Source organism: Mangifera indica, chromosome 11 (genome assembly GCF_011075055.1).
Source record: "Mangifera indica cultivar Alphonso chromosome 11, CATAS_Mindica_2.1, whole genome shotgun sequence".
Taxonomy (NCBI): domain Eukaryota; kingdom Viridiplantae; phylum Streptophyta; class Magnoliopsida; order Sapindales; family Anacardiaceae; genus Mangifera; species Mangifera indica.
The window spans coordinates 6609872-6622449 of NC_058147.1; the positions used below are offsets into that span (position 1 = coordinate 6609872).

Sequence of the window (12578 nt, forward strand, 5' to 3'; positions counted from 1 at the left end):
GATGACTCAAACTAATGTGTTGTCCAGATGAAGACAATGCCTTAGTTTAGACATTTTGTCGTCATCCAAATGAATCGGTTCGTTTGGATGACGAAGGTTCAAATAAAAAATTTTGTTTGAATTTGACGAATCTAGACGTTCTTCGATGGAGGGAGAGAGTTTCAGACAAAGAGAAAGCATAAGAGGGAGAGAGAGTGACTGATGTTCACTGAAAAATTGTTGGAGAAATTTGAAACCCTAGGTAGGGGAAAATGTCACTTTTTAAAACTTAATTTTAGGAGAAAATTGTTAGTTTTTCAAACCAATGGGGGAAAATTCATATAAACTTTTATTTTTTGAATTACTATTGTTAAATAACGATTTTATCCAAAATCATAATTAAAAATTTTAAGAAAAATTAGCTTATAAGTGGCAATTTAAGTTTTTAATAATTGACAAATGTAAGTTTGAAATTAAACTATCTCTTAAGTGGGAATAAGTCTTTTGGCCTAAAAGAAATTAAAACTAGGGTCGAATTCGAGCCAAGCTAAATCGAGCTTGACTGGATTTGCAGTAATTGAGCTTGAGCTCGCTACAAATAAGCTCGAGCTTGACTGAAGCTCGATTTGAGTTCGAGTTTCAACTAATTCGTTATTAAAATGATATCGTTTTAATACATATTAGTTAAAACGATGTTATTTTATATCAAAAATTTTAACTTGTGAGCTTGACGAACAGCTCGAGCTTGAGCTCGTTTGAGATTAGCTCGTTTTAGACTCATTCGAACCAAGCTTAAATAAGCTCTATTTGAATTTAATTTGAATTAAAACATCAACTCAATTGGCCTTTTACCATAATATCCCTAATAAAAACAGTTTCCTATTAAAAATAATGTTCTTATGAATATTTAACGAAATATTTTTATTTTAATATTTCAATATAAATAAATACATATATACCTAAAAATAATAAAATAGAAAATAATTAAGTTTTTTAAATAACAAAAGTTCATTTATTGTAACTAATTATAAATGAGTTTTTGAAATTTATACTATTAAGAAGAAGACGAAGAAGAAGAAGAAGATCTGATACGACCAATCTAATTATATTTGTAGTTGCAGTTGAGCTGACTTGTAATTTTTTAAATAAATAAAGGTCAAAAGACTTGTTTCCACTCAAGGTTAAGCTATTCTTAAATTATCATTTTTTAAGTTTTAAAAACTTAAATATTTACTTATTTATTAAATTTTGTTATTAGTATTAGAAATAAAAATATTATTTAATAATTTTATTTCAAAAAAATAAAATATATTTTATTTTTCTACTTCAGTTTTAAAAATTAATAATTTTCTCTACCTTAATTTAAAAAATTTAATTTTTCACCCTTATCATTTACGATTTCTATATATTATGATTAACAATGTTCCCTTAAAATTCAAAACGTTGTATTTACACTTCAAAAAATACATTATCTATTTCTTACAATTGTTCTTTCCAATGATTCACTTTAATGTGTCGCTAACCTCACCATTAATACCCTCTCTCCCTTTTCGGTAGTTTTTTGGTGTAGAAACTATCGAAAAGGAGATGACGGGAAAGTCGATTGATGGATGGAATGAAGATGGTTGGAAGAGGAGGAGAAAAACACCCTAAGAAAAAAAGATAATTTTTTAAACTTTGAGTGAAAAAAATTATTAGTTTTTAAACTAAATAATAAAATAAAAATTTAATTTTTTAAAAAATATTTTAACTGAATAATAATAACTAAATGGGCAATAGAAAAGTGAATATCTAAAATTTTGAAATTTTATAGGTGGGAATTTAAGAATAAATCAAACTTTGACTTAGAATAAGCTTTTTGCCATAAATAAAGGAACCATGATTTTTCTAAATAATTACGTAACTGAGATAACATTGGTGTTCTTTGATTGGGTTAAAAAAGTTTAGGCATGTGATCCCGATTCTTGGAAAAGACCAAAGCAACTTTACATTCAATTACAATCCATTCAAATTCGATTCCATTTCTCTTGGTTGTAATAATTTACATCAATCTAATACTAGTAAATACCATATTTTATGGGGGGTTCATAATAATATCAAGAATGGTATTTCATAATTTCCAAAAATTGCATAAAATTATTCAAAAAACAATTTTTTTTTTTTTATAATTTCTTTTTAAAAGGTATATATAAATATAAAATAAAGAAAAAGGTGTAATATTCTGTTGCAGGGTAACACTTAGCTTAAATTGCAAGTTTTGCCTGATCTTGTGCTAGGGCAAGGACCACCCTACATTTCATACCATTTTGGCTTAGGCATCTCATCAATCAGAGTTAAAAGCATCTCATCCTGATCATCAATCAACGGTGATCAAGCTCACATTCTCTACAACGCCCTCCCTTGCCTTTATCATTTTGTTAATTCACCACCCTACATTTCATACCATTTTGGCTTAGGCATCTCATCAATCAGAGTTAAAAGCATCTCATCCTGATCATCAATCAACGGTGATCAAGCTCACATTCTCTACAACGCCCTCCCTTGCCTTTATCATTTTGTTAATTCACATCCGCTTTCTTCAAATGTGCGTCCACAAGGAACAACAAAAAACAACTGTGCATCTCTGTCACTTGTCACGCGCCCTAACATCCGTGCCTGCCAATTCTCTTGTCATTTGTTAGTAGGAACTGAAGAGCGTGGTTCCAGTTGATAGACACAGAGTATGATAAAAACTAGATGAGACGGTAATGGCAGTGCAAAGGTGTTTGGTCGCCGCGTCATTGCTGACTAACACTTAAATTTTTAATTAAAATTAATCAAATATATTTTGAAAGGTTTTCTATTCCGAATAGAACATCTCTTTCAGAGCCCCTGTTAAGTCAAAAGTGCTTTTCCAAAGTAGGAAGAAGCAAGAGTTTAAAGCTATAAAACCACTCTCTTCTGCTCCTTCCTCTGTAATTCTCCGAGTTCAAAGATGTGAAAGTGCTTTTGCTTTCTGTTGGAATTTCGGAGGAACTTTCATTTCAAGGTAAATTTATTACTATGCATGCATATCTCCACTTTCTTTCTTACTTTCGTTTGTATTAAGATTCCAATTCTCAGATTTCTTCAATTTCTACTTGTTCAATCTTTGATGAATTCTTTGTTCGGTCAAAAAAAAAAAAAAAATTGTCGATACTTTTCACAAAAGAATTCATGCTTTCTTGTTCATCTTCTTCAGCGAAGAATTATATCCTTGTTTGGCTTCTGTGCCTCACCGCAGGTTTCTTCAAGATTTCCTCGCCTACACAAATCAATTAATTAATAGCAAACTCGCCATCTCAGGTCTCTCTGTAAGTTCTCAACTTTATTACGAACAACAATCAGTTTCAACGCTAGAATTTTGATAGCAACGAATCTCGTTGTTCTTATAATCAATACAAGTGGAACTCTGAATTTTCTTTTTCCAGCAAAACTTTAATTTGTATTTCTTTTTCTTTTTTTACGCGGAACCAGTAGAATAGAGACACAGTGAGAGTAAAAACAGAGGAAAATTTGAGGGTTTGGAGGTGTCAGCATGTGAGAATAAAGGTTGAGGAAATACAGCTGAGGAAAAGCTGTGGAATTAAATGATAGGGGCTTAATTTGGCAGTAAGGGGTGACAGATGGATGGCGACGGATGAAGGTTCCTCTGGTGATTATTGCAACTGTATGGATTCGGGTGATGTATGGGCATATTTATTAAAGTTGGAATCTAATTTTATTTTTGTCAACTCAGGCAAGTCGTTTTCGTCTCCTAGTTGGTGACTATTTTTTTTAAAGTACTTTTTCTGCACCCAAGGTTTTTCGAATTCAAATTCCCACCCAATAAATGAAAAAAAATTGACACAAATTGTCAGTCACATTAACAAAGGTGTAATCGAGTCAAAATCACATTAGATAAGTATGATATAGTAAGATTGAATTTTTGTAAGTGCAATTTCAATATAATTACACATGAAAATATGCAATTTTCATTGAAATCGCATATAATAAATACAATATAATAAAGTTTGATATTTTTTAGTGTTATTTAGACGCAGTTAAAAATGTATGATTTTAGAGAGAATTGCACTAAACAAATTTGATTCATGCATCAATATCACATAATACTTTATGCGATTTTGCCTAAATTACATCTAAACAAGTGTGATCTCACCTATTTAGTACAATTTCAACCATAGGATGCAACTCAAATTATCGACAACCACAATAAGGGATGATAGGGTAATTGCATAAAAGTAAGTTAGGGTACTATGATAACTTTCTTGTTTAACATTATGTCTGACTCTTTTCTTCATCAATAGAGTTAGACATCATGTGAAAATTTATAGTTTAAAAATTCAAAGGGTGGGAATAGAGATATCCCCAAACCTTGGGTGGGAACAGGGGGAATTAATTCACTCTTTTTTAAACTCTCAAAGTTTCATACAAAGAGGGTCATCTCTTGCTAGTTTTCAAGACTAGTACCAAAGCCTCAGCCATAGGCATTCGTCTTCTCAACAACAAATTTGGAAACCTTCTCTTAATTTTAGTGTACTTGTACCCCTAGATGATTTTTCCTATAACTATCAGTCAGATCCCCTGAGATTTGTATAAAAACGTTGGTCTCCCCTTTGGCTTTGTTAAAGGAGATAACAATACTTGTGGAGGGCGTTGGTGATAATTCCAAATATGTAGGGTTTTTTTGTGATTTTGTATTAGTATATTAATTGTTATCTTTAGGTCAAAGACACAATGATGTAACGCCGCCCCCCATTAAAGATCTTGATACTGCTTCATTAAGAAGATATTATGAAACATATGGTGTTGTGTTTTCAATATCTGGGGTTGTGAGGGATTTTAGGTTACGAGGCCAATCATATTTTCTTTCTTTGTTAGCAATGAAGTAGTGACTCAACGAGCATGTCTGCAAACAAGGGATTGGCTTTGTGACTGCCATTCTGGATTGTTGTGCCGCCCAAATCCTCCATAAGTTCATCTTTTTTCGTAAGCAAGGTACTTTCCAAATGACTTTCCCATCCCAGTTAAATTACACAGCTTGGCATTCGTGCATCAACCTTTTACTTTTCTCAGAGAGTGTTAAAAGTGAATTAATTTCTCTCCAATTATAAATCCATTCCTCATCGTTTTCTGGGTTGTATTTGATACGTATGATTTCCTTTTACTTTCCAATTGTCTCCTTGTAAGAATTTCTTCCTTCTAGAATTCTACGGCTGATTTATGATACTCCATGTTGCAAAGTATTAAATCCTATCTGTGAAACAGGAAGGCAAGGCCATCATTCTGGTTGACGAAAGCCTGATTTAGATGGCTAGTGCTTGTTGGCCTTACTTCGATCCCGAGTATGAAAACTTCAGCATCAGAATTAATCCTCCAAGGTTCAGTATCTCTCCTTGTTGTACTAATATACAATTTCAACTATCCTTTTTTCATAATGCCTCAATGGAAGTTAAAGAATTTTATAGATTTTTCTCTACGGAAACTAATGGGACTAATGAATTCTGCAGATTCAGTAGCTTTTAAGTTGCAGTAGTCATCTTGAATTGCGTCATTAACCCACTCTGATTTGGTTTGCAGGGTGTCAGTTGATAATTCGAGTTGCCGTGAGTGTACTCTAGTCAAGGTAATACCCATATATAGCTAAATTTTGCTAACTATTGACCTCTAGGTGCCAGGATACAGAAATTTATTGAATCAACCAAGTTCTTGCAATGCTAGATCAAGGGTAAATTAGAAATGAGGATCTAGGCTTTTAACATTCCTTTACCATACTGTTTAATGATAAAATGATTGTATGCTTTATTGTCCATAATGACAAAGATTATGGACTTTGATTTATAGGTTGACAGTGTGAACAAACCAGGAATATTGCTGGAAGTTGTGCAAATTCTATCAGACCTTGACCTTATTATCACCAAGGCTTACATTTCCTCTGATGGTGGATGGTTCATGGACGGTATGCATCTTTCCATAAAACTAGATTTTCTCCTGATATATGCGGGGATGCCTGATTTTATGCTACCCATCAACATTTTACAGCAGCAATGAGTCTATGTTTTAACCTTTTTTGTCACGGTAAACTGGCTGACAATTCTCTTATTTCTCTGTGAATGAACAGTGTTCCATGTCACTGATCAACAGGGGAAAAAGATTACAGATAGCAAAATGATTGACTACATAGAGAAGGTAAATGTGCCTTCTATTTCCCTTATAAATTTCAATTAGAGCGGGGGATATCTAATCCAACTTATTGAATTGGAAATTTATACATAGCTGCAGAGCGTGCCAATAAACGAAGAAACACAGAAGTACCCTTTCCATGTTAATATAGTACCAAATTTTTTATTTTTCTGGTCCTAGTTGCAGAGCGGGTGAACCCTTGCATGTTATAGCTTTTCTAGTGACATAATGGGGCATTATTTCTTCTGCTATTTCTGAAACAACAGGCTTTAGGACCAAAGGCTCACATCAATGATGGAGTCAAGGCTTGGCCAAGCAAACAGGTCGGGGTGCACTGCGTTGGTGATCATACAGCCATTGAACTCATTGGCAGGGACCGCCCAGGTCTGTTATCCGAGATATCTGCTGTCCTTGCCAACCTCCGATTCAATGTGGTGGCCGCTGAAGTTTGGACTCACAACAGGCGGATAGCCTGCGTTGTCTATGTCAATGATGATACCACATGTCGTGCTGTGGATGATCCTACCAGATTATCAGCCATGGAGGAGCAGCTCAAGAACATCTTACGCGGGTGTGAGGATGATGACAAAGTGAGTCGAACCAGTTTCTCCATGGGGTTCACTCATGTCGATAGACGGCTTCACCAAATGTTCTTCGCTGATAGAGATTATGAAGGCGGTGGAGTAACAACTGAGGCTGATCATCCTCCCTCCTTCAAACCAAAGATCACAGTAGAGCGCTGCCAGGACAAGGGTTACTCCGTAGTTAATGTCAAGTGCAAGGATCGGGCCAAGCTGATGTTTGACATTGTGTGCACATTAACAGATATGCAATATGTTGTTTTTCATGCCAGCATTTCTTCTGATGGCCCCTATGCATCACAGGTATATAAACGACCTAATTATTTTACTATGTATCAGCAAATTATATAATGTAATATAATCTTGCAGGAATATTATATTCGTCACATGGATGGATGCATACTGGATACAGAAGGAGAGAAGGAAAGGGTCATCAAATGCCTAGAAGCTGCAATTCAGAGGAGAGTAAGCGAGGTAAGTAAACTGCCTTGTAAGAACTATCTGCATATTTAGCCTCATAACAGATTAAGCAGAAATCAGTCTTATGATCATGGAGAATATTGCCTAATAAAATCTGTTTTGAACACAACACAGGGTCTCAGCCTAGAGCTATGTGCGAAAGATAGAGTAGGATTGCTATCAGAAGTAACAAGAATTCTGCGAGAGAACGGATTATCTGTTTCAAGGGCAGGTGTGACGACAATAGGAGAGCAAGCGATGAACGTGTTTTACGTGAGGGATGCTTCAGGGAAACCAGTAGACATGAAGACGATCGAATCACTTCGAAAAGATATTGGACATACAATGATGATTAATGTGAAGAAGGATCCACTGAATGCCAATAAGGAACCTCAATATCAGGCAAGCACTGGATGGGCCAAAACAAGCTTCTTCTTCGGAAATCTCTTCGAGAGGTTCTTGGCTTGAAAATTTCTTATATATAAATATATATATATATAAATATGTCCATATAACTGCACCAGATACAATGAAAGTTGTATAGAATAACAAAAACTGTTCAGTGCAAGAAAAAATGGACAGGCTTGTAATGGTAGAATGCCCCTTTGTAATTGTATACTTCTTTAAAGACATTCATCAATGAATGCAAACTCTCTTGTTTGAACTTTAAAAATGATACTTTCCCACCTGTAGCGAAGTTTTGTCTATGAAATTTGTTAATTTTTTGGGCCAGACACTAAGGAACAGAAATATCGTTTATTATTAAAGTTAAATAACACTTTAGGCTTAAAACTTCATTATATATATAATTACTCTTAGTTGATATTAATTTTAGGATTAAAAATAATTATAAAACAGTAATCGGTGTGATTTGGGATCAGTGGAGTTTGGTTTTGATTATTTTTTCTCAATGGGACATGGAAAAGTTTTATAAGTCTAATATTGAATTTGATTCACCCATGATGAGTTGATTCAACTCAGACCCAATTTAGTGTTAATTTATCAACCTACGCATGATAGTTATAGAAAAAGACGATAATTTGGAAGCCAAGAACTCTTCTTTTCTCCTCTGCATTTTCTTTGTACTGCAGTGTTATAGGAGAAACTAAAACACACAGAAACACAGTGCATAAAAGGCAAAAAGTGTTGCAAAAATATACACCGAAGGCTCGGATCATCAACAAATTGACATCACCATCAAATACGCACAAAATACAAATCGGATAAGTCAAAGTTTTGATCCTGTACTTCGAATTCTAACACCTAAGAATTAAACAAAAGCAATTGACATCTCATGAGTCCTCAAGGGCTGAAACTTGGGCTTATGCCGCAATCACCCAGATTTAGGACTTGAAGATAACCATGAATTAAATTAAACTTGATAAATACAACTTGAGATTTTTAATTATGAGAATTAATGTCCATAACAAGTAAAAGCTATGAAAAGGCAAAAATATATTCTTTCTAACGCAGCTGTTTAACCTTTTCAAAGTTCTCATGCACGTTGATTCATTCAACAAAAAATATATATATATTTTGTGTAAATGATGTAGATGTCCACACTTGTATAAATTATATTTAGGGAAAAGGACTATTTCCCACCCAAATTTTGGCTCAATCTCAGAGTCACACCCACAAAAAATGAAAAACTCAAACTCCCACCTATAACTAAACTGTCATCCAAATTTTCAATTAGAGACAGGGTAAAAATCGTCATTTTACCTATAAACTTTAAAACTTCAAAATTTTTATCATTTCCCCCCTCTAGGTTTTGAAAACAAACACTTCAACTCATCCTCAAAGTTTGAAAATTGTATATTTCACCTATAGAGTTTGCTTTCTTCTCTGGCCACCACCGATGACCGACGTTTTCCATTGATCTCCTTTCTTTACCTACAAAGGACGACGAAGGTTCGTCCTTCGTCGCTCAGATTTAGACAACAAAGCGTTATCTAGATCTGGAAGAACAGATAAAAGATGATATTTCGTCGTCTTTCGTCATATGAGTTGTGCAACGAAGATATCTTTGTCTTTTCATCTCACCGTGCGACGAGGAGATGACGATCTCTTTGTCGCACCACCGCTATCGCACCAAGAAAAGGAGGAGGTCGAATATGATGTCGGAAAATAAAGTTGAAGAGTGAGGATAAAACTATTGTTTTTGAAAGTTATGGGGGGCAACTGAGTTTTGAAAAATATGGAAACTCTAGGTTTGGGGGTAAAAATATTATTTTTTAAAGTTTAAAAACTTTAAATAAAAATAAAATATTAATTTATAAAACTTGGGAGAAGTAATAAACTTTATAACTTTTAATATAAATAGTAAAATAACTATTTTACCCCTCTCTTTAACAGAAAAAATTAACAGAAGTTTGACTATGGGTGAAAGTTTTAGTTTTTCATTTCTTGTAGATATGAATTTGAGATTGGGCTAAAATTTGGGTGGAAAATAGTTCTTTTTCCCTTATATTTATATACATAACTTTGGGGCATGGTAAGCCGCCACCTGCGGCGGCCACTTGAATATTTGATAGAAAACAAGTCAATTCAATTCATTCCTAGACCGTAACAAAATTATTCAAACGGACAGCGTTGATAAGGAAAACTGATGGTTATTTCATGTGAAAAATATAGCAACTTGCATAATCAAACAAACCAAAGATTTGAATTTGATTTTCACGGTTAAAATTATAAGAACAGTATTATGTGTATTTATTTTAGATACATAATTATATATATACTTATATATATTATTACATAATTAGATGATATTTTATCTTTATTTAAAAATTATCAAATCATATAATAATAATATATATATATATATATATATGTATATATATATGTATATATATATTTATGTATTTAAAATTGGTATATATAGTTATATCGTAACTATAATTAATTAGCCTTTTCTCTTTTCTTTTTTTTTGTGTACCCCATCTCTCCCAATTGCATGCTTTCCTTTTAAGCATGCGTAATATTATATATATTTATTTTAAACATACAAATAAATATATATTTATATGTCATTGTATGATTAAATATTATTTTATTTCTTAATTTAAAATTATTCAATTATATGATAACATATATTAAATCTATATATATTTATATACCAGCGTTACTTTTTGACAATATGTTCCAAATTTTAATGAAAAAATATTGTGAGATGCTGAAAATTATAATTCCACAAAACAAGCAGTCAGGCATGTGCTAATCCCAAAAGCAAAGGAAGGTTTAGCTAATTAAATATGTAAGAAAAGAATATCCAAAATTCATTGACAACCTCAGGACAGCTATTGATGTATAAGAAGAAACTTAACACGACAACCAACCTGCAAAATGGCTACCCAAAGTCAAATTCTCCAAAAATTCAGCAAAGCTTCTACAAAACGTCTTACCATACCAAAAGAAATTCAAATTGAAAACTCGAAACAAACAAGTTGGAATATGCCCTTTAGGTTTGAATAAACTACACCTACTTTCCTGGTATATACATATAATTTTGATTTGAATGATTAATGAAGAATATAAAATTACTTAAAAGAATTTTTTTATTTTTGACTAATAGTATACATAATTCAATTCAAACGGTATACCCAGATCAAACCGTTTAAAAATTACAGTTTAGTTTGTAAAATAGTTTGAGTTGATAAATTTTTAAAAAACAGTTTTCAGTTTCGGTTGTGACTTGGACGATTTTCAAATACATATATATAATATAATTATATTTGACAATATTTTTTAATAAGTAATTATGTGTACAACTTGTATCATTCATATTTCATATTTATTTTTATATGTTTATATTATATTCTAAAAAACTATGGTTTTCAATTAATTTTATTAAATAATATATATTTAGAAGTGAATTATTTTAGTTGGTTTATACCGTAATTTAAACTGAATTAAACTGTAATTTTTTAAGTTTTGTTTAGTTTTATTTGTAACTTAAAATAATTTGGTTTAAGTTGAAAAATTTTTAAACTGTTTTTTTTCTATTTGGTTTGAAAAATCTCTCCAGCCATTCAAAATCAAACCCTTCACATCTCTATTCTTGACTTAGACTAAGATTAACTGAATAATGACAGATTAAAAGGGCAATAATCGATCTAGAGAAGACAGAATTTGGCAGTGTAGAATTTTTTTGTTCTTTGACATAATATTCATAGTATTTCATTTGCTTGATTTGGGGGTGAAGCTGAAGGGGATGGAAAATATTCAATCGTATACATAGACATAGTTACACATGTCCTAGATTTATGTTAAGGTTCTCAATCATTGAGAAGTGGGAGGTGGAAATTATCCTTTTACTCAAAAAAAAAAAAGAAAAAAAAAAAAAAAGAACAAGCCTCCACATGAAACAGTGATGGTGGAGCCAGGAACAAGCTTTGTACTTTGAATGATGAAGAGGGTGAGTGTAGATGTAGAATGAATCTAGACGAAGAATAACTGAGAATTCAGACAAGTGATGACAAGTGGAATTATTCTTTTGATGAGAAAAGATCATCTGTGTATGGTGTTTTAGTGACAGAAAGAAAGAGATTCGATGGGAAAAAGCAAATTAGCAGTGAACGCAAGAGGACAAATGAAAAGAATAGACAAAGTGGAAGTAGATACGTGCAAGGAATACGACCATTAAATTTACATGTTGACCCCCAATCTATGATGAAAGAATTAATTGGCCCCCCTTCCTTTCATGAAAGAACACATTGCCACACTACCATTTCAATCAGTTATATAGGTATATTTTGGAACAAAATGGTTACGAACATAATAGTAAAATCGAATATTGAGAACTTCATTGTTTGTATAGTGTATTAAGTATCGTATCATAAGATATAACTTTTTGCAATAAAAATAATAAAATATTAATAAAATAATAAAAAAATATAATTATTATGTTATTATCTTAGAAAATATTAAAAATACAAACTGAAATTTTAAAACTTTCTAAGTACACTCCTAATCATGTTATTATTTTTTTAAAATAGTGTAACGATTTGTATTCGTAATATATATCAGTATTGTATGATATGTCTACTATATTGATAATTTTTTATATATTGTATGATACATATCGTTTTTTACTTCTATCGTATCGTGTATCATATAATACTCATAATTATGGTTATAAATGCATTGATCAAATTCTTTCCCTTTTCCTCTATTCTTCTCTTATTCTCTCTTTCCTTGCCCTTCTAGCACCGGTTCTTTGTTTACTACTTTAAGCATAACAAATTCGTATCAAAGCCATCTTTCGACCTATCTCATGTATTCATCTTCTTATTCAAAAGATGGTACAAATTAAACCATTCTTTATCAAGCATGGTGTCATCGAGGTTTGATTTGGAA

General features: G+C 32.2%; 1 protein-coding gene across 7 annotated transcripts; it reads left to right on the top strand.

The window, feature by feature from the left end:
• The first annotated feature begins 2836 nt into the window (after positions 1 to 2836).
• On the top strand, positions 2837 to 7893 carry LOC123229967 (ACT domain-containing protein ACR3). 7 transcript variants are annotated; one of them, XM_044656033.1, is made up of 10 exons: positions 2837 to 3007; positions 3242 to 3311; positions 4879 to 4968; positions 5266 to 5378; positions 5578 to 5623; positions 5842 to 5956; positions 6119 to 6186; positions 6447 to 7064; positions 7131 to 7235; positions 7356 to 7893. In XM_044656033.1, the coding sequence occupies exons 4-10, from the start codon at positions 5308 to 5310 to the stop codon at positions 7686 to 7688; spliced, it is 1356 nt and encodes a 451-aa protein (XP_044511968.1). In that variant the 5' UTR covers positions 2837 to 3007; positions 3242 to 3311; positions 4879 to 4968; positions 5266 to 5307; the 3' UTR covers positions 7689 to 7893. The 7 variants fall into 7 exon arrangements, with proteins under 7 accessions (XP_044511968.1, XP_044511969.1, XP_044511966.1 ...); XM_044656032.1 differs by having other exon boundaries at positions 2838 to 3007; positions 3200 to 3311; positions 4879 to 4995; XM_044656029.1 differs by having other exon boundaries at positions 2838 to 3007; positions 4879 to 4995.
• The last annotated feature ends 4685 nt before the right edge of the window (positions 7894 to 12578 follow it).

Bases quoted from the DNA above. Each gene is read 5' to 3' on its own strand.
- LOC123229967 (XM_044656034.1), top strand. From the start codon at position 5,308: ATGGCTAGTGCTTGTTGGCCTTACTTCGATCCCGAGTATGAAAACTTC. The intron at 6,187-6,446 runs GTAAATGTGCCT...CTGAAACAACAG, and splicing joins TGATTGACTACATAGAGAAG to GCTTTAGGACCAAAGGCTCA. The intron at 7,236-7,355 runs GTAAGTAAACTG...AACACAACACAG, and splicing joins TTCAGAGGAGAGTAAGCGAG to GGTCTCAGCCTAGAGCTATG.